Below are 23,196 nucleotides of genomic sequence, written 5' to 3'. Positions count from 1 at the left end.
TTCAGGCAGAATTTGTATCAAATAAGTCAGAGATATTTGAAAGCAGCTAACTTTTAATAAGTGGTATATAAATTGTGCCCAAGGTCCCTTCTAAGAAGATTGTTCCACTTGAAGATTACTGGTTGATCTTTTTCCTTTTCAGATCATGGCTTCTCTTGTCGTTGCTAGCTTATAATGATATTATGGCTGAGTTGCTTAGAGCCCAGGCAATACTTTGATTGCTGATTTCTAAATGGTTTGTACCTGCATTCAAAATAGCACTTATTTAGCTACTAAATATAAAGAGGTGCAATCATACACTCTTCAAAGTGGTTCTCCACTTTAGAGAAGCCCAATAAGCTGGGCACAGAGTGTCCCCCCGCTGGGATCTCCAGCATTCTGGCAGCAAATGTTCAGTTTCCCTGCAGTGCTGCCAGAGGGCAAATAAAGAGGACCTGTCACCTCTCCTGACATGTCAGTTTTAGTAACTACTTGCAATCCCAATGTAATACCAATTCTGGAGCATCTATTCCTATGACTCCTATGTTATGCCATTCCTGTATTATACCTGCTAGAAGTGTAAATTGACAGCAGTCTGCAGTAAAGGTACTGCTGGGTGTTACCAGTAGCGGGTGTGTCTGACTGTCCAGTCAGTGCTACTGGTGTCCGACTGTGCACCCCCTACTGCTAACACCCATCTGTAAATTCACTGCAAGCTGCTTGCAATTCATTCATAACTTCTAGTAGAAATAATAAAGGAAATGGCACATCATACAGTAAGAAAATATGCTCCAGAATTGTTATTACATTGGGAATGCTAGTAGGTACTAAGACAAACATGCCTGGAGAGGTGAGGAGTCCTCCTTAACCACCTCCGGACCGCCTAACGCACATGTGCGTTCCGGAGGTGGCAGCGCTGCGCACAGTCACGCATATACGCGTCATCTCGCGAGACGTGAGATGACGCGAGTATGCGCCCGCGCGTGCGCAGTTCGCGCCGGCATTTCGTTCAGGACCATTTCGTCAGCAACCTGCCAGCCAATGATCGTGGCTGGCAGGTTGCTGATTTTTAAAAAAGCCAATCACAGAGCCATATAGCAGATCATATTTGTAAATATGATCTGTTATATGGCTGCCTGCTCCTCTGCTGGTTCTTTTCGTCGGTTGGATCCAGCAGAGGAGCAGGCTTCACAGTGAGTACACCAAACACTACACTATAGCCCCTGATCACCCCCCTGAACCCCAATTAACCCTTTGATCACCCCTTTGATCACCCCTGTCAATTACAAGTGAAAAGAAAAAAGTGATCAGTGCAAACTGTCACTTTTTTTTTTCACTGTTATTGACCGTTAGGTTTTAGGTATAGTTTAGGTCCCTTGGTTAGGTAGTTAGCGATCAGTTAGCGCCCAGCCCACCGCACCGCAGTCCGTTATTCGCTGATTAGCGTATCGCTAATCAGCATTTGTACTTTTATAGTATCTGGAAGTGATCAAAACTGATCACGGTCAGATCTATAATTGTATTAGTGTCACTTTAGTTCGCCCTCCACCCAAAACGCAGTGTTTGCCCGATCAGGCCTGATCGGTCGCCCACACGTGCGTTCGCCCACACCCGCCCCACCGCAGTGACAAAAAAAAAATTTTTTTTTGATCACTGCACATTCACTTTACACGCACTGCGGCGATAAAAAAATCAGTTTTGATATTTTTTATCAACCGCAGCGGCCTCCGGTACTTCGCTAGCCTCCCCTTTGTAAGACAGGCTTGCTTTTTTTTTCTTGGGTAGTCTCAGGGAATACCCCTAAATTTAGTTGCCCACATGTCTAACAGGGGGTATTCCTCTGAAGAGGCCTACAGGCTTCTGACCCAGTCGGATGAGGAGTGGGAACCCTCATCTGATGAATCCAGCGGGTCAGAATACGAACCTGTAGAAAGCAGTGGCTCTCTGACCCAAAGTTCGGACGAGGAGGCTGAGGTCCCTGATACCACCAGGCGTACCCGGCCCCGTGTCGCTAGACCACAGGTTGCGCAGGATCCGCTTCAAGAGCAGCAGAGTGGGGCTGGTGCTGTCGGATTACGTGGTGAGGCATACACCAGCAGCCCAGCCCTCCCTGGACCTAGTACCAGCACTGCCGTACAACCTGGTGAAGTAGCGAGCACCAGAAGGGCAGTTGAAGCTGGTACGGTGGCACGTGCAGTAGTGACCCCGTCGCAGCCACCGCAAAGACGTGCCCGTAGAGCCCCTAGAATCCCAGAGGTGCTGGCAAACCCTGATTGGCAGTCCCCAACTTCAGCCGCACCTGTAGTTTTCCCTTTCACTGCCCAGTCTGGAGTTCGGGTTGAGACGGCTCAGATCGGTTCGGCCCTGGGATTTTTTGAGCTGTTCTTGACTGCGGAGCTTTTAGACATAGTTGTGGCCGAAACAAACAGGTATGCCACACAATTTATCACCGCTAACCCGGGAAGCTTTTATGCCCAGCCTTTCCGGTGGAAACCAGTCCAAGTTTCCGAACTTAAAACTTTTCTGGGCCTCCTCCTCAACATGGGCCTGACAAAAAAGCATGAATTGCGGTCATATTGGTCCACGAACCCGATTCATCACATGCCCATGTTCTCTGCTGCCATGTCCAGGGCACGTTTTGAGGCCATCCTGCGGTTCCTGCACTTTAGTGACAACACCGCCTCCCGTCCCAGGGGCCACCCTGCTTTTGACCGGCTCCACAAAATTCGGCCCCTCATAGACCATTTCAACCAGAAATTTATACCCCAGAGCAAAACATCTGCATAGACGAGTCCCTGATACATTTTACCGGGCGCCTTGGCTTCAAACAATACATCCCAAGCAAGCGCGCCCGGTATGGGGTCAAATTGTATAAGCTCTGTGAAAGGGCCACAGGCTATACCCACAAATTTCGGGTCTATGAGGGAAAAGATCAGACCCTGGAGCCGGTCGGTTGCCCTGACTACCTGGGGAGCAGTGGGAAGACAGTTTGGGACTTGGTGTCACCCTTATTCGGCAAGGGGTACCATCTTTATGTGGACAATTTTTACACAAGTGTGGCCCTCTTTAGGCATTTGTTTCTAGAACGGATTGGCGCCTGTGGTACCGCGCGAACTAGTCGCGCGGGCTTCCCCCAACGGCTCGTTAGCACCCGTCTTGCAAGGGGGCAGAGGGCCGCACTGTGTAACGAAGAACTGCTCGCGGTGAAATGGAGAGACAAGCGTGACGTTTACATGCTCTCCTCCATTCACGCAGACACGACAATACAAATTGAGCGAGCAACCCGTGTCATTGAAAAGCCCCTCTCAGTCCACGACTATAACCTCCACATGGGAGGGGTCGACTTCAATGACCAGATGTTGTCTCCGTATTTAGTTTCCCGACGCACCAGACGCTGGTATAAGAAGGTGTCTGTATATTTAATTCAATTGGCTCTGTACAATAGTTTTGTTCTCTACAGTAAGGCTGGGAGAACTGGATCCTTCCTCAAATTTCAGGAAGAGATCATCGAGAACCTCCTGTATCCAGGAGGTTCCGTGGCCCCAACTACCAGTGTAGTTAGCCGTCTACACGAACGACATTTCCCCAATGTCGTTCCTGGTACCTCAACCCAACCGTCACCCCGAAAAAGATGTCGTGTCTGTAGCAGGAGTGGAATAAGGCGTGACACCCGCTATTTCTGTCCTGACTGTCCGGACCACCCTGCCCTATGCTTTGGAGAGTGTTTCCGGAAGTACCACTCACAGGTACACTATTAGCATAGGGATCATCTCACCAGGATAGGCACACAGGGCTATTAGGGCCCATTCACTCACTGCTGCTTCAAACGTCTCCTTTCACATGGGACAAAGTGCATAACGCACTTCGCCACATCTTTGGGCGATTTGCGCTTTGCACATTGTCCCATGGGGAAGGAGAGGTTTGTTCTATAAAGGTAAAAAAACAAAAAAAAAAACAAAAAAAAAAAAACTGGTAAGCAAACAGGTTAATGTTTAGTTCCAAAAGTTAAAGTTACATGTTCTGTTCCAAAGTTAATAAAATTATTGCGTTGTGGCCTGGTTTTTTCTTTATTTTATTTTTTTGTTTTTTTTACCTTCCAGGTGGACCAACCGATCGACCAGCTGCAGCACCGATGTGCATTCTGACAGAAGCATTGCGCTGCTGTCAGATTACACGCAAGTCGGTGTATGCGGCGCTGCAAGACGGGATTTTCTCCTCTGCAGTGACAGATACGTTTGCCGAGGCATACGAGCTGAGGAGGAGGCGGCGTTCCTATGCTTTGGCAAGCACTTTGTATATATATATATATATATATATATATATATAAATAAAAAAATCCCGGCAATGATTTATTCATCCACATCGATTGATGTGAATGGAGAAATCTGGTTTGCCAGGGCATACGAGCTAAGTGGGTATGGATGTAGGGCGGAGCTCCTATGTCCTGGCAGACGCCTTTCCCCTCCATTTTTTTTTTTTGGCAGAGATATTTTCATCCACATTGATCGATGCGAATGAAGAAATCTGTGCCGTTCATTTTTTTCTTTCAGCCCAGAGGCTGAACGGAAAAAAAAATCTCATTACCTGTATGCTCAATATAAGGAGAATAGCAGAAACTCCTAATGCTGGCCATACATGTAATGATTGCGGAGACCCTCAAATGCCAGGGCAGTACAAACACCCCACAACTGACCCCATTTTGGAAAGAAGACACCCTAAGGTATTCGCTGAGGGGCATATTGAGTCCATGAAAGATTGAAATTTTTGTCCTAAGTTAGCGGAAAGTGAGACTTTGTGAGAAAAAAAGAAAATAATCAATTTCCGCTAATAAATTTTCAAAAAAAAAAAAAATTCTATGAACTTGCCAGACCCCTCATTGGATACCTTGGGGTGTCTTCTTTCCAAAGTGGGGTCACATGTGGGGTATTTATACTGCCCTGGCTTTTTAGGGGCCCTAAAGCGTGAGAAGAAGTCTGGGATCCAAATGTCTAAAAATGCCCTCCTAAAAGGAATTTGGGCCCCTTTGCGCATCTAGGCTGCAAAAAAGTGTCACACATCTGGTATCGCCGTACTCAGGAGAAGTTGGGGAATGTGTTTCGGGGTGTCATTTTACATATACCCATGCTGGGTGAGAAAAATATCTTGGTCAAATGCCAACTTTGTATAAAAAAATTGGAAAAGTTGTCTTTTGCCAAGATATTTCTCTCACCCAGCATGGGTATATGTAAAATGACACCCCAAAACACATTCCCCAACTTCTCCTGAGTACGGCGATACCAGATGTGTCACACTTTTTTGCTGCCAAGGTGGGCAAAGGGGCACATATTCCAAAGTGCACCTTTCGGATTTCACCGGTCATTTTTTACAGATTTTAATTGCAAAGTACTTCTCACACATATGGGCCCCTAAATTGCCAGGGCAGTATAACTACGCCACAAGTGACCCCATTTTGGAAAGAAGACACCCCAAGGTATTCCGTGAGGGGCATGGCGAGTTCCTAGAATTTTTTATTTTTTGTCACAAGTTAGTGGAATATGAGACTTTGTAAGGAAAAAAGAGAACAAAAAAAAAATCATCATTTTCCGCTAACTTGTGACAAAAAATAAAAAATTCTAGGAACTCGCCGTGCCCCTCACGGAATACCTTGGGGTGTCTTCTTTTCAAAATGGGGTCACTTGTGGCGTAGTTATACTGCCCTGGCAATTTAGGGGCCCATATGTGTGAGAAGTACTTTGCAATTAAAATCTGTAAAAAATGACCGGTGAAATCCGAAAGGTGCACTTTGGAATATGTGCCCCTTTGCCCACCTTGGCAGCAAAAAAGTGCGACACATCTGGTATCGCCGTACTCAGGAGAAGTTGGGGAATGTGTTTTGGGGTGTCATTTTACATATACCCATGCTGGATGAGAGAAATATCTTGGCAAAAGACAACTTTTCCCATTTTTTTTATACAAAGTTGGCATTTGACCAAGATATTTCTCTCACCCAGCATGGGTATATGTAAAATGACCCCCCAAAACACATTCCCCAACTTCTCCTGAGTACGGCGATACCAGATGTGTCACACTTTTTTGCTGCCAAGGTGGGCAAAGGGGCACATATTCCAAAGTGCACCTTTCAGATTTTGCAGGCCATTTTTTACACATTTTGATTGCAAGGTACTTCTTACACATTTGGGCCCCTAAATTGCCAGGGCAGTATAACTACGCCACAAGTGACCCCATTTTGGAAAGAAGACACCCCAAGGTATTCCGTGAGGGGCATGGCGAGTTCCTAGAATTTTTTATTTTTTGTCGCAAGTTAGTGGAATATGAGACTTTGTAAGAAAAAATAAAAAAAATAAAATCATCATCATTTTCCGCTAACTTGTGACAAAAAATAAAAAGTTCTATGAACTCACTATGCCCATCAGCGAATACCTTAGGGTGTCTACTTTCCGAAATGGGGTCATTTGTGGGGGTTTTCTACTGTTTGGGCATTGTAGAACCTCAGGAATCATGACAGGTGCTCAGAAAGTCAGAGCTGTTTCAAAAAGCGGAAATTCACATTTTTGTACCATAGTTTGTAAATGCTATAACTTTTACCCAAACCATTTTTTTTTTTTGCCCAAACATTTTTTTTTTATCAAAGACATGTAGAACAATAAATTTGGCGAAAAATTTATATATGGATGTCGTTTTTTTTGCAAAATTTTACAGCTGAAAGTGAAAAATGTCATTTTTTTGCAAAAAAATCGTTACATTTTGATTAATAACAAAAAAAGTAAAAATGCCAGCAGCAATGAAATACCACCAAATGAAAGCTCTATTAGTGAGAAGAAAAGGAGGTAAAATTCATTTGTATGGTAAGTTGCATGACCGAGCGATAAACGGTGAAAGGAGTGTAGTGCCGAAGTGTAAAAAGTGCTCTGGTCATGAAGGGGGTTTCACCTAGCGGGGCTGAAGTGGTTAAAGGGGTATTCCAGGATTTTAAAATTGATGGCCTATTCTCAGGACCGGCCTTCACCCCCACCAAGTGAAGTGAGTGTGGTTACAGCACTGCAGTAACCAGCAATGTCCACTACATAGTGGACAAGTCTGTGTAGTTCCGGAGCCAACTTCCGGCACCAGAGCTACTTAGAACGGATGAAAGGGGGGGGGGGGGGGTTGTGCGATCACATACTGACTGATGGCCGGCAGCTCCATCATTTAGCCGCGCTCATTCAAATGAATGTGTTCTCATTGTAGTACAGGACAAGTCCTCCGTGGTTGAGAAATGAAGATCTTGGCCAGATAATCCCCCTGTATTAACTCATAATTCCCTACTAGGTTAAAGGGAGAAGTCTGTCACCTGTTTTTCACCAATATAACAGAGAGCACTGCCCCACAGAAGATTGCAGACACATCCCAAGCATATCTATGTGTACTTTGTGTCTGTATTCCATGTCCAGGAAAAGCACTTTTATTCTGCTGGAAAACAGCTCCCAAGTGCCCAAAGCAAACCAGACTGAAGAGGGGGGGGCTGCTTTAGTTGCTCATATCTTGGGATTGGTAGCCACTAGATATATGAACCTGACCTTGTTTGAAAGCTGGCATTTCAATATTGCAAACGATAACAGAATCACAGCAGAAGATATAGCTGTTAGAAATCGAGTTAGGAGTGAAAGCTGTTTTTACTTTCACTTTCAGCTGGGCACTTGGGAGCTGTTATCCAGCAGAATAAAAGTGCTTTTCCTGGACATGGAATACAGACACAAAGTGCACATAGGTATCTTTGGGGTGTGTATGCAATCATCTATGGGGCAGTGCTCTCAGTTATATTGGTGAAAAGTAGGCGACAGACTCCCTTTAAATGGAAATTCTGAACTACGCAACCCATTTAAAACGGTTTCAGAACTAATGCCATATAAGGAACCTGTCACCAGCAACTTCTATATTTAGCAGTTGCATTGACACATTGCTGGGGTTCACCTGATTAAAATCATTTATTCCTTTTGTTGATATGAGTTTTCATTCCTGAGTTATGATACTTTTTCTTCATATGCAAATTACACTTTTGGTGGAATTAGGGCAACACCATTGCTCTTGTTTAAGTCAAGCTCCACTCCTCAGTGCTTTGCCACTGCCTGGCTCTGTCAATCAAAGCAGCCAGGGAGGGGCTGGCCACAGAAAGGAGCAGAGCTTGGTTTAAACCAGGGGTGCACAACATTTCCTGGTTGGGGGCCACATTGCCAGACTGAACCAATGACGAGGGCCGCGATTAAAATTTAAAGGTGTATTAACAACTGAAATATTGTACTTATGGCATATTGAACACACATTATATACCATTAATGTCTAGTTACACTTCTAGGACTCCCACCTAATAGGAGAAATACATGGAAAAATACATGTGAGCAGCCACAAGACATAGGCATACATGTCTGTTGCCAGATGGTTGGGGGCCGCACAGAATGGTCGCACAGAATGGTATCAAGGGCCGCATGTGGCCCCCGGGCCGCAGGTTGTGCACCCCTGGTTTAAACAAACGCTTAGGTGATGCTCTCAATGCACCGAAGGCCTAATTTGTATATTAAGAAAACGTATCACAGCTCAACAATGGAACCTTTTATTCCAAATACATCATAGTTCCCCTTTAATGGTATATCCATAGGATATAGAACACTCAGCTATTTAAAGGCTGTGTACAGCGTCAGGGGATTTTTTTTTTATAATTGTATTTTACTCATTTGGGGTTAAAAATCATTTTTTCAGTTGGTCTTTATTAAAAATATTGAGCCATTCTGTCACAAAGGGTTAACTGTTTTTCAAGCGTTGTGCATCCTACTTTCACATTCTGATGGTCATCATAAACACTTATTTAAGCCACACTCTTATCAGTAAGACAAGGATTGAGCTTTGATTAGTGTTTATAAGGTAAGAGAGCAGAGATAAGGAGTCCGTCATCTCTTGTGCATTTCATATTGTGCGCTGAGAGTCCCACATTAGCTCCCAGTTAGAGCCTCCTATAACTCCTAGTGCTGGAACTGAGAACGCTCGACCAGCAACCCAAAGCTGAACCCTAGGTAGTGAGCTAGAAGCATAACATCTCAGGTCAGTTGGTGGTGAGCAATTATGTGGGAAACTACTGAAATATTCAATTATCCTATGTTGAGTATTTATACTTTGTACTGCATGCTAGGATTCAGGTTTTTTATACCAGAAAACCCTGTTAATGCATTGAGAATTACATTTATTCGGAGCAGGTCCTGAGAATTCAACTCAGAGTTTATACCTGAAGTTAATTGACAGATTTTCTCAGTCATGGAAGAGGCTGGGCCACAACCGCAGGGCAATAGTGTGTGCGCAGAAGAGAACAGCACAACAAAGCCAGGTGAAGCACATGGTTTAAGCGCACATAAGAGAATTCTATGGCGCTTGCTCATAAGCAGCAGGTACGGTATATTTTATTGTAGCAGAATTAATGGGGATGAAGTTCACAGCACATGGCCAAAGGCCATTTCATGTGGTCTTTCTCAAAGCCTGCTGCTTATGGATGAGTGCCTTGGAACTGATTTCTGTTTTCTATACCACTGAGCAGCACCAGCGGTGAAATGGAAATCCACAGAAGTCTGTATGCATTTATGTACCTGACTGCTGATTACCACCCCACAGCCGCTACACGGAAACCCAGCATAAAGTAGGTTTCAAACATGCCGTTTGAAGCCAAATCTAGGAGTGGATTAACAAAAAGAGAGAACCTATTACATATGTCATTCTCCTCTCTTTACTATCTATGCAATGCTTTGGCTTTAAAAAACATATAAAAAAAGGATGAGTTGCAGCATCCTCAAGGACATTCTTTAATTGTTAAAGGGGTTGTGTCATCTTAGACAATAAAGGCATATTGCTAGAATATGCCCCCATTGTATGAAGTGTGGGTCCCACCTCTGGGCATTGCACCTATCTCGTAAATGGAAACTTGAAAGTCATGGAGGGTGCATCGCGCTTAGAAAGCCACTGCTCCCATTCATTTCTATGAGACCGATGGAAATAGCTGAACCAGCCCTCAGCTATTGTCGGCAGACCCATAGAAATGAATGGAGGGCGCCCTCTGTGACTTTCAATGCTCCTTTTATGACATAGGTGCACCTATGCGACAATGGGGGGATTTCCTAGCAATATGCCCCCATTGTGTGAGATGACCCAACCCCTTTAAGTAATCACAGAAAAATACCAAGTACACTACCAGAAAAAAAGAACATCTGGAAAATTGAATGTGATTGAGCTGAGATTGAGTGGTGCTTGGCCAATGATTACACAACTCTAATGTGGTCATCAGTGGCAAACAGATGAAACAGGTTTCGCCTTGGTACTAATAATGGCCGCATCACAGTTCACAGGAGGGCTGGAGAGCACCTACTACCATCATGTATATTGCGGTGACACATAGGACCAATGTCAGGTTTCATCGATCTTCCCTATCAAAAATGTCTGGGACTGGATGGGTCGATGGCTTTCCCATGCATGACAACCAGCAACCACCTTGGTTGAACTATGGGTCCAAGTTGAAAGAGCTTGGAATGACATACTACAGGAAGATATACAATGTCTGTATGACTTACCATGCCACAGTTGCAGCCTGTATTGCAGCAAGTGGAAGTAGCACCCAATATTAATGTGACCCTTCCTCAATGTATACTCTTCTGCAGAACCCAAGGTAAAGGGTGCACCACCTTAGTTATGTGATCATTGACCAAGCACCAGTAGAAATTTATATACTTGGTCAATCTCAGCTCAGTTTCATAAAGTTTTTTCATTTTTGGGCAGTGTAATTTCCTTGCGAGCTATTATGTTCTAGATAAGAATGAAAGTAAAGACCCTCTCTTCTTTTCTGTAGGTTGTTCTTTCTTCATCATTTGGGCCAGTCTTTACCGATGTGCTTTGGACATAATGATATGGAATTCTGTTTTTCTGGTTATTAATTTTATGCATTTTATTTACCTGGTATATAAGAAAAGACCTGTAAGTATTATGCAAATGCATGTATTAATGTATGATATTTAAATTAACTAATTAGTAAATTAAACTGATTAAATATTGTTCATTTCATCCATTGTGTTGGTTTTAGTGTAAAACAATACAAAAGTGCAGTCAAGGAAAGGCAAAACGGGTGAATTGGAGCCGCTCTACCAGAAACCACCATATCCAATAGTATGCAGTTTTTTAAAAAATGACACTGTTATGTGTGATAAAATACTGTATTGTTATAACATGATAAAGGCATAATGAAAACAAAACGGAAATTAAATTTAAATTGGTGGCTTAAAGAATATTTGATGGGGAATGTGCATAAGCAATTTTTTTTAAAAAGGGTACTTCAATTCATTAACTGCTTGAAGACCTGGCATCTGAGGGGTTAAATGAAAGGATGTGGCATGATTGCCTTTCCCCATCATTGCAGCTGGGTGTTCACCGCAGCAGTCCGCTCGATACAAATGCGGATGCAAAAAGCTGTACATGTATGACATTATGGGTTAAGGGGTTAATGTTTTTTTTTTAAATCTGCATTCAATACCCCAAAGCATATTTACCCCAAATAAATGGCTTTTATGTCAGTGCTTTCCTTCCCCTGTTCTCTGCATCATCTCATTCAGGCAGGATGTTTACATCCAGAACTTTATGTTTCCTCAGAATCCTGTTGGTTTTCTGGCATGCTGTGCTATATAATGTGCCTGCCACACTTTACCCTCACGCCCCCCAAACCTCCCTTCTCTAAGTTAGGTGGAGAAAGCCCTAAGAAATATTAGTAAACCAAGCTGGAAGCTAAGGAAAACTGGAAGTTCTGTATGCAAACATCCTGCCGGGATGCAGTGATGCTGAGAACAAGGGAAGGAAAAAGCTGACATGAAAAACAGGTGCTTAGAGCATAAATATGCAGTGTTTGGGGAACTAAATACAGATAAAAATTTATGGGACCAAAAAACACCATTAAGGTTGTTTCAACACTACATTTTTTGAGACTTTTATTCAGGCTTTTAAGAAAACAGTATGAAATTTGTGTGTTTTTTTAGTTGTTTTACTTGCATCTTTTTCTAGAATTTTTACTAGGTTAATTCCTGAAAAACACCCTACATCCAGACTAGGGATCGACCAATAATATCGGCCAATATTCAGGATTTTGAAAGTTATTGGTATCAGCATCTATATTGCCGATATGGCGATAACGAATCGGGAACAAGGATCGCGCTGCTGTCAGCGCGATCCGTGTTCCCTCAGCAGCACAGGGGAGAAGGAAGCAGTGTCTTCCTCCCCCCTGTGCTGCTGCTGCCACCAATCAGGGGAGAGAGGAGAAGCGGAGGGGAGGGACTGTGGCCACTGCGCCACCAATGATGTTGACTCACTCATTCATTCAATCAGATTCACATAGCCGGCTCCCGACCTCTAGGACAAGTAGCTGCGATCTGCGGTAGTTAACCGCCGTGGATTGCGGCTACAGCTCGTAGAGGTCGGGAGCCGGCTATATGATTATGCAGCCAGCACCTGCCTCCTGTATATGAATTAATGAGAGAGCTATCTTCATTGATGGCGCAGTGCGTCCCCCCCTTTCCCCCCAACCTCAGTATTAAAGACATTGGTGGCGCAGTGCGCCCCCACCCCATCCCCAGTAATAAAAACATTGGTGGCGCAGTGCGCCCCCCCACCCAAGCCGCCCAGTATTAATCATTGGTGGCGCAGTGCGCCCCCCCACCCCAGTATTAAAAACATTGGTGGCGCAGTGCGCCCCCCCACCCAAGCCCCCCAGTACTAATCATTGGTGGCAGTGGCCACAGGGTCCCCTCTCCCCTCCTCATTGGTGGTGCAGTGGCAGCTTCTGATTGGAGCCCCAGCAGTGTAATCCTGGGGCTCCGATCGGTTACAATGGCAACCAGAACGCTATTGAAGCCCTGGCTGCCATAGTTATCTCCATGCTGCTGTGTGCACAAAGCACAGGGCAGCAGGGAGAGTGTGAGGTCCTATTCACCCTGATAGAGATCTATCAGGGTGAATTTGACAAGGGTTCTAGTCCCTAAGGCCCCTTTCACATGGGCGAGTATTCCGCGCGGATGCGATGCGTGAGTTGAACGCATTGCACCCGCACTGAATCCCGACCCATTCATTTCTATGGGGCTGTTCACAGCGGTGATTTTCACGCATCACTTGTGCGTTGCGTGAAAATCGCAGCATGCTCTATTTTGTGCGTTTTTCACGTAACGCAGGCCCCATAGAAATGAATGGGGTTGCGCGAAAATCGCAAGCATCCGCAAGCAAGTGCGGATGCGGTGCGATTTTCACGCATGGTTGCTAGGAGACGATTGGGATGGAGACGCGATCATTATTATTTTCCCTTATAACATGGTTATAAGGGAAAATAATAGCATTCTGAATACAGAATGCATAGTAAAATAGCGCTAGAGGGGTTAAAAATAAAAAAAAAAATAATTTAACTCACCTTAATCCACTTGACCGCGCAGCCGGCATCTTTTCTGTCTTCTTTCTTCGCTGTATGCAGGAACAGGACCTGTGGTGACGTCACTCCGGTCATCACATGATCCATCACATGATCTTTTACCATGGTGATGGATCATGTGATGGACCATGTGATGACCGGAGTGACGTCACCACAGGTCCTGTTCCTGCACACAACAAAGAAAGAAGACAGAAGAGATGCCGGCTGCGCGGTCAAGTGGATTAAGGTGAGTTAAATTATTTATTTTTATTTTTTAACCCCTCCAGCACTATTATACTATGCATTCTGTATTCAGAATGCTATTATTTTCTCTTATAACCATGTTATAAGGGAAAATAATACACTCTACTGAACACCGATCCCAAGCCCGAACTTCTGTGAAGAAGTTCGGGTTTGGGTACCAAACATGCTGATTTTTTTCACGTGAGTGCAAAACGCATTACAATGTTTTGCACTCGCGCAGAAAAATCGTGCATGTTCCCACAACGCACCCGCACCTTTTCCCGCAACGCCCGTCTGAAAGAGGCCTAAGGGGGCTAAAAGTTAGTAAAAAGAAACAAAAAACACAAACACCAAAATATTAAGTATAAATGAAAAAGAAAGATTTACAAAAAAAATACACGATAACAATAAACATGTTCATTTTCAGCAGATTTTTTGTTTTTTCAAAAATGAAAATGCACAGAATATCGGTAGGGGTGCACCGAAATGAAAATTCTGGTCCGAAACCGAAACCGAAAATTTAGGATACCCCTTGACCGAAACCGAAACTGCCTTTTTGCCCAAATACTTTTAAAAGACCCCCCACCCCATAACAGTGCCATCCACAGACCCCCCCACCTCATAACAGTGCCATCCACAGACCCCCCCACCTCATAACAGTGCCATCCACAGACCCCCCCACCTCATAACAGTGCCATCCACAGACCCTTACCCACCCCATAACAGTGCCATCCACAGACCCCCACCCACCCCATAACAGTGCCATCCACAGACCCCCCCACCTCATAACAGTGCCATCCACAGACCCCCACCCACCCCATAACATTGCCATCCACAGACCCCCACCCCATAACAGTGCCATCCACAGACCCCCACCCCATAACAGTGCCATCCACAGACCCCCCCCCCCCATTGTACAATTAATAGAAAATAGCGGGGAGGGACTGGGAGGAGGAGCTGGGGGCCGGCCCCCAGCTCCAGTAGTTATAAAATGTGTGCAATTAATAAGCATTCTATTCATGAGGCCCCCTCTGCAGTATTACATTCAATACAGCCACATCCTACTCACAGGGCTGTCATCTTAATGCTGGCCGGCCGGGCAGAGGAGCGGCAGCGTCACAACTGACGTCATGTGCCCGGCCTACTTTCTGAATGAAGGAGGCGGCGCAGGCATGTGACGTCAGTCGTGACGCTGCCGCTCGTCTGCCCGGCCGGCCAGCATTAAGATGACAGCCCTGTGAGTAGGATGTGGCTGTATTGAATGTAATACTGCAGAGGGGGCCTCATGAATAGAATGCTTATTAATTGCACACATTTTATAACTACTGGAGCTGGGGGCCGGAGAACAGTGAACGCACTGGCCCCCAGCTCCTCCTCCCAGTCCCTCCCCGCTATTTCCGGCCGATATGTAAAAATATCGGCAGAAACAGATTAGGTGCATTTTCGGCCGCCGAAAATTCGGTGCACCCCTAAATATCGGTATAAATTATCGGCTATCAGCCTGAGAGTTCACAGATTATCGGTATCGGCTCTAAAAAATCAATATCGGTCGATCCCTAATCCAGAATATATTGCAATGTTAAGAGAGCAAAGGGACAAAAAAACTTTAGGAAGCTGTCTTAAAACACCAGTACAAAAAAATCGAATGTTTGTAGGGCATTTTATAATATCCAATTAACCAACCAGTAACATGTGGCCACAGCATTTTTTAGTCCCCAAAATTTTGTGTGAGGTAGTATGAAACCACCTAATAGAGCAGTCCCTGAGCAATTGGGATGCAGACAATATACGGTATAATCGTATAAATCAAAATGCTGTATATACCTTTGTCTAGGAAAGAATTATTCATATTGTGAAGACCTAGGTATTTCAGTAGTTTTGATACTAGACATTTCTTGCTATGTAATGTCCCTTGTACCTGTGAGATTTTTTTTCTGTTGAATGCAGCAGATTACATAAATATTTAATGCTCCTTTTTTTTTTCAAAAGGTAAGTAACATGCAGTTTCACTTCAGTGTCCTTGCTCTCAACCTTTCTTGTCAAAAGAGAATTGCAAAAGGTCCCAGTGGTTGGTAATGAACAAATTTCAATCTACACTTTCTATTTAAGATGTTTTAAGACCTTGTTCACATTTTCATGTGTATATTGGGAAGGAATATGTGTATTCAGTGTCGAAATACGCATGAAATACCAAGAACAGTGTTCCATTGATTTCAATGGGAAATACGCACTGTAGTTCTTAAAGCATAAAACTGCTGATTTGAAATATGCGGCACATAAAACATACAGCTACGTCACTTCTCGATGTGTATTCTGCACAGATTACACAATGAATTTTCTAAGTCAATGCAAGGAAGAAAAACGTAGCGGATCCGCAAAACATGGACAGCGGCAATGTGCGTTCCGCATTTTGCGGACTGCACATTGCCGGCACTAATAGAATATGACTGTTCTTGTGTGTAATTGCGGACAAGAATAGGACATGTTCTATTTTTTTCGGGAACAGAATTGCGGACCTGGAAGTGCAGGCGCAGTGAGCGGTCTGACAGTCACTGCGCCTGCGCCGAATACATACGCACACGGCACAGGCGCGAGAATTCGGCCGCGATGGAGGCTGTCAATCTAGAGATGGGCGGGCTGGAGGGACGTGCTGGGCGGCAGACATAGCACCTAGAGGCTCATTTGCATAGCAATAAAAGTTTGTTTTTTTGTGGGAAACCGCTGCAGAGAAAGGGATTACAATAGCATGGTTAGGTACAGCAGACACTAGCAGATCGCTAGTGTCTGACAGCTAATTCGGTCAAAATGTGGTGGTAGAAACCCTTTAAATAGTACAAAACCAAAATAATACACTAATATTGCTTAAATGTTGAAAAGTGTGTTTCTTCTTCAACTGTATGCCTTTTGGAGATCATTTCATTTTCAACTTGCTTAACTGTTCACAGTAATTTTGACCAGGGGTGCCAAAACTTTTGCATGGCACAGTACATTGAGTGAAAATGAATCAAAAATTGCAGCTCTCTCAAACCCCAAAAAACTTGTTTTTACTGCGAAAAAGTATTACAGTATCACTTTTACCGCATGGTAAACAGCAAAAACAATGGGGCACATTTAGATATAAGTCCTGCCCCGCAAATTTACTAACATTTACGCTGGCAAACGAGCATAAATGTTAGCGAAAAAATAAGCCAGCCAGGTGCATGGACTGCCACAGATGCGCCTAATTTATCACTAGGCACACACTGTAACGGATCTCCTAACACCTCAACCGGGTACCTCCGCTGATGGATGCTCCTAGTGCTTCCCGAGGACTTCAAGCACTCCGCTCTACACCAAAAACACCACAGGAACCAGGAACAGGAACAGCTCTTACAAGAGCTAATAGTATAGCCAGGGGAGTATAGCAAATCTTCAGCATATAGCAATCCCCAGTGTCGATCAGTTACCCAAACACCAGCCTCAACTTGATGAAGGGTAAAACAGGAACTCTTTATTGAACACACAGCATTGACTTATATACACATGACATACTGAGGACACAAAACTAACCCTATTCAACAATCACAATGGCATTGTCTGTGACACAATTAACAAACACACTGGCATTGTCTTTGACGCAATCAACAATGAACATACAAACAGATATCTTCACCCCCTCCATAATAAATGAATGGGAAGAGGAGACACATGTGATGGGATTATCTCCTGAGTGTATCATAGTAGTCGGCTGCTATTATAATCAACTATCTTAATCCCATCACTAACACAATCAGTGGGAGTCTCAGTGCAGAGTTAACCCTTTTTGTGTTGCTGAATCCACACCATGCCTTTTTAATGGGCAATAGGAAATATGTGGCATATAAATTACACACATAAATCAGGGTTCATAGTTCCTTGTAACCCCAAAAGGTCTGAGGGGGTCTCCATAGTTCTCGGTCCGTAGTCTGTAGGAAGGAGGCTGGCCCTCAGGCTTCTCCAGCAGCCCCAGTGACGGTTCAGTCCGTCACACACACACCTTGTCATAAATTAGACGAATCTAACTGCAGCGCAGAGGTGGAAACTAAGACAAGCGTTAAAAGCCAGTCTTAGAAAATGTGCCTTAATAAATGCAAACAAACTATGCTGTGATTTCAGGATTTTTTTGGGTAAGTAACAACTTTAACACCAAATTGAGGCAAAAGAGGGAGCTAAAACTTAATGTTTTTTAAGATGGAAATATTACCCGGGTTCAGGGTCAGGACGGGGTTGCCCCTTTCGGGGCGAGTGCTATGTATAGATAGGCAGGGCACTCCTAGTTTCTTCCCTCTACATAGGGTGATATAGGGCTAGTTGTTCCTGATGTCCTTTCCATGCAAGGAGACAAGACCCACCTGCCCCTATGCCTGTTCCGTATCGAATAGTACAAGAGTCACTTGTTTGTATGCCTTCATCATATCTATGTGAGCACATCGGGGCACCATACTAACTTGGGAGTTTGTGTATGACCTACATCCTGCCGAAGGCACCAGATTGGTGAGATCATTCCAATTTTCTCTCCCTCTATTGTATTTAATGTGCCCTGTGATATCTCATTGTTGTGCTACAATTTAGGTGACCATTGCATACATGACTCACTTCTATTTGTGTTTTGGTGCAGTGTTATGATTTTATTTCAATCTTAGGCTACTTTCACACTTGCGTTCAGAGCGGATCCGTCTGAGACGGATCCGCTCATATAATGCAGACGGTGGCTCCGTTCAGTACGGATCCGTCTGCATTATATTGTTAAAAAATGTCTAAGTGTAAAAGTAGCCTCAGACGGATCCGTCCAGACTTTCAATGTAAAGTCAATGGGGGACGGATCCGTTTGAAGATTGAGCCATAGTGTGTCACCTTCAAACGGATCCGTCCTCATTGACTTACATTGTAAGTCTGGACAGATCCGCACGGCCAGGCGGACACCCGAACGCTGCAAGCAGCGTTCAGGTGTCCGCCTGCTGAGCGGAGCGGAGGCTGAACGCTGCCAGACTGATGCATTCTGAGCGGATCCGCATCCACTCAGAATGCATTAGGGCAGTGCGGATGCGTTCGGGGCCGCTTGTGAGCCCCTTCAAACGGAGCTCACAAGCGGACACCCGAACGCTAGTGTGAAAGTAGCCTATTCGGGGTTAAAGTTGTTATTTATTGAATTTTGGGAGTTTATATAAGAGACTGTATACAGTATATATCTCTATTAGTGCTTTTTATTTTATTTTTTTGGTTAGCAATAAATTATATGTACCCCAAAATGGTGATGTTGAAAATGGCTAGTTGTCCTGCAATAAAACAATACAGCTACATCAACAGCAAAGTAAAAAAGTTATGACTCTTAAAATGCAAAGATGGATCCCTTAAAGGGGCTGTCTCACTTCAGCAAATTGCCTTTATCATGTAGAGAAAGTTAATACAAGGCAATTACTAATGTATTGTGATTGTCCATATTGCTTCCTTTGCTGGCTGGATTCATTTTTCCATTACATAATACACTGTGCCTTTTCCGGGGTTACGGCCACCGTGGGGAGCAGGTGGCCAGGATGTGAGCTGCCGTGCATGCATGCCTATGCATGCTCCCGCGGTGCCCGCCACCAGATTGGCTGGGGGCCTCTTCCTATAGTGTGCAAGCATGAGGACGCAGAATTGCAGTTACAATATGTATATTTTGTCTCACAGTGTGTAACTCTGCAGTCTAGGCAAAGAAGCATGGTTAAGTTAGCCAAGGGCAATGGTTGTTCAGACTGGTATCCCCTTTTTTATTAAAAGCAGGCTTTTGAATGGTTGTTCATCTGTATTTTGCACCTATGAGATATAATAAAATATTGTGGTTTATCTACATCCTGCTCAAAATTGGGATTTTAAAGGGGTTGTCCCATGAGCATTATTGTTTATCGTTAAATAAATCCACCCATAGTTATTAAATGGTTTTTGTATGTACACATTTAAAGAATGCTTGCAGTTACATCCAGAGATATTGCAGGAATAATGTTAGTATAGCGCCACCTGCTGTTTGTTTGTCAGTCTCAGTAAATGTGCTGGCAGCACAGTCGCTATAAACTGTATTGTGCACATACAAGGGGACGTCATCCAATGGTGCAAAACATGCGGATTGGATGCAAATCCAGTCATTTCAATCTAAATCCAAATCTATTATGTCTTGGTTTATGATAATTTGTGAGTATAATAAACCTGCTTTTGAAGTTGAAGGCTGGTTCTGCACTATATCTTAATTCCCTTGGATTGTGATATATTTGTGTGCTTGGGACAACTGAGCCAGTGTTTGACTACAGCGCTCACTTGCCATATACAGTCAGGTCCAAAAATATTGAGACATCAACACAATTCTAACATTTTTGGCTCTATACACCACCACAATGTATTTGAAATGAAACGAACAAGATGTGCTTTAACTGCAGACTGTCAGCTTTAATTTGAGGATATTTACATCCAAATCAGGTGAACGGTTTGCATATGTGCCTCCCACTTGTTAAGGGACCAAAAGTAATGGGGCAATTGGCTACTCAGCTGTTCAATGGCCGGGTGTGTGTTATTCCCTCATTATCCCAATTACAATGAGCAGATGAAAGGTCCAGAGTTCATTTCAAGTGTGCTATTTGATTTATGATTATTATTCTGTCCCATTACTTTTGGTCCCTTAACAACTGGGAGGCACATATGCAAACTGTTGTAATTCCTACACCGTTCACCTGATTTGGATGTAAATACCCTCAATTAAAGCTGACAGTCTGCAGTTGAAACACATCTTGTTTGTTTCATTTCAAATCCATTGTGGTGGTGTATAGAGCCAAAAATCTTAGAATTGTGTTGATGTCTCAATATTTATGGACCCGACTGTAAGCCACTGCAGCCTGTAACCACAGGTCAGAGGGGAGGACTGGAGTGGCAGCACTGGAAACTGCGGGTGATTATGTGTTGAGTATACAGTACAGACCAAAAGTTTGGACACACCTTCTCATTCAAAGAGCCACCTTTTGTTTTGATTACTGCTTTGCACACTCTTGGCATTCTCTTGATGAGCTTCAAGAGGTAGTCACCTGAAATGGTCTTCCAACAGTCTTGAAGGAGTTCCCAGAGATGCTTAGCACTTGTTGGCCCTTTTGCCTTCACTCTGCGGTCCAGCTCACCCCAAACCATCTCGATTGTGTTCAGGTCCGGTGACTGTGGAGGCCAGGTCATCTGGTGCAGCACCCCATCACTCTCCTTCATGGTCAAATAGCCCTTACACAGCCTGGAGGTGTGTTTGGGGTCATTGTCCTGTTGAAAAATAAATGATGGTCCAACTAAACGCAAACCGGATGGAATAGCATGCCGCTGCAAGATGCTGTGGTAGCCATGCTGGTTCAGTATGCCTTCAATTTTGAATAAATCCCCAACAGTGTCACCAGCAAAGCACCCCCACACCATCACACCTCCTCCTCCATGCTTCACGGTGGGAACCAGGCATATAGAGTCCATCCGTTCAACTTTTCTGCGTCACACAAAGACACGGTGGTTGGAACCAAAGATCTCAAATTTGGACTCATCAGACCAAAGCACAGATTTCCACTGGTCTAATGTCCATTCCTTGTGTTCTTTAGCCCAAACAAGTTCTCTTCTGCTTGTTGCCTGTCCTTAGCAGTGGTTTCCTAGCAGAAATTCTACCATGAAGGCCTGATTCACACAGTCTCCTCTTAACAGTTGCTCTAGAGATGTGTCTGCTGCTAGAACTCTGTGTGGCATTGACCTGGTCTCTAATCTGAGCTGCTGTTAACCTGCGATTTCTGAGGCTGGTGACTCGGATGAACTTATCCTCCGCAGCAGAGGTGACTCTTGGTCTTCCTTTCCTGGGGCGGTCCGCATGTGAGCCAGTTTCTTTGTAGTGCTTGATGGTTTTTGTGACTGCACTTGGGGACACTTTCAAAGTTTTCCCAATTTTTCGGACTGACTGACCTTCATTTCTTAAAGTAATGATGGCCACTCATTTTTCTTTACTTAGCTGCTTTTTTCTTGCCATAATACAAATTCTAACAGTCTATTCAGTAGGACTATCAGCTGTGTATCCACCTGACTTCTCTACAACGCAACTGATGGTCCCAACCCCATTTATAAGGCAAGAAATCCCACTTATTAAATCTGACAGGGCACACCTGTGAAGTGAAAACCATTTCAGGTGACTACCTCTTGAAGCTCATCAAGAGAATGCCAAGAGTGTGCAAAGCAGTAATCAAAGCAAAAGGTGGCTACTTTGAAGAACCTAGAATATGACATATTTTCAGTTGTTTCACACTTTTTTGTTATGTATATAATTCCACATGTGTTAATTTATAGTTTTGATGCCTTCAGTGTGAATCTGCAATTTTCATAGTCCTGAAAATAAAGAAAACTCTTTGAATGAGAAGGTGTGTCCAAATTTTTGGTCTGTACTGTATGTTCTTTATTATTTTAACACATTTAGCGGCTTTGGGGAGCTTTTAATATAAGTTGCACAACCCTTTTACCAATGGATGTTTCTTTATTTTATAGACATACGTTTTTTTTTCTATGCATTCTAGATCAAAATAGAAAAAGAGCTTAAAGGTATCTACCACAAAATGTTCGAACCTCTTCATGTGCCTCCTGAGCTATTTAAGAGACTCACTGGACAATTTTGTAATATTCAAACTTTACAAAAGGGACAGACATATGCAGTAGAAGACAAGACTTCTGTTGATGACCGTTTAAGTATACTTCTGAGAGGGAAGTAAGTGATTTATATAAACTGACATATGCATTGTTGGCTTTGCTTATTACCTTTATATTTAAAGAGGTGTCCTTTGAATAGGCCACAGACTCCTTGCACCCCACCAGTCAGCTGGAATACTGCTTTCCTATTCCTTGTTTAACAGGCACAACATAACTGTTTGGTTCCACCTGGTACTACACAGCTTGGTCCAGTTCCAACGAATGGCAATGAGCTGCAATACCAGGCACAACCGTAAATTGTAAGGTGCTGTGCTTATTAAAGTGTATCTAAACTTATAATTAAAGTAAATTTTATGCTGTATAATGATTTATTTCTAATATACTTTAAGTTTTACATGTGATATTTTCACCTGAAGTTCAGGTGCCTATAGCGCTCTGCAATCCATACTCCTGTACAATACTGTGTATGGGAGTATGGATTCCTCTGTGGTCGCACTGACCGCTGTAAACACAGGACCTCCATAGCACAGCACCGCTCCTGTCTGTAACAGCCTGCGCTCCTAAAGCCTGGCAAAAAAGTGTTATGCCAGGCTTTAGTAGAGTGGGCACAGTTAGTGGAGTGATGTGCTATCTAAGCTCCTGACCTATGCTCACTTGCTCTGCTGGACCCTATATACACACACACACACACATAGACCCTATATATATATATATATATCTTACATAAATATACTCTCATTTTTCCAAGCGGTCATCATTATCAGATCAGTGGGTGTCCGACACCCGGGACCCCCGCCGATCAACTGTTTGAAAAGGCAGTGGGGCTTGCAGTA

The 23,196-nt window shown here is 43.8% G+C and overlaps 1 protein-coding gene across 3 annotated transcripts in view; it reads left to right on the top strand.

The window, feature by feature from the left end:
- Nucleotides 1-23,196, top strand: part of BVES (blood vessel epicardial substance) — a 121,875-nt gene that overhangs the window by 50,739 nt on the left and 47,940 nt on the right. For all 3 annotated transcript variants that reach the window (XM_044291611.1, XM_044291612.1, XM_044291613.1), the window contains exons 3-4: nucleotides 10,838-10,962; nucleotides 22,234-22,421. In XM_044291611.1, coding sequence (XP_044147546.1) covers nucleotides 10,838-10,962; nucleotides 22,234-22,421 — 313 coding nt within the window. The remainder of the gene's footprint in view (nucleotides 1-10,837; nucleotides 10,963-22,233; nucleotides 22,422-23,196) is intronic.

This window comes from Bufo gargarizans, chromosome 4 (assembly GCF_014858855.1).
Source record: "Bufo gargarizans isolate SCDJY-AF-19 chromosome 4, ASM1485885v1, whole genome shotgun sequence".
Lineage (NCBI taxonomy): Eukaryota > Metazoa > Chordata > Amphibia > Anura > Bufonidae > Bufo > Bufo gargarizans.
The sequence above is the reverse complement of the archived record's forward strand: the minus strand, read 5'-3'. Positions and strand labels throughout refer to the sequence as shown.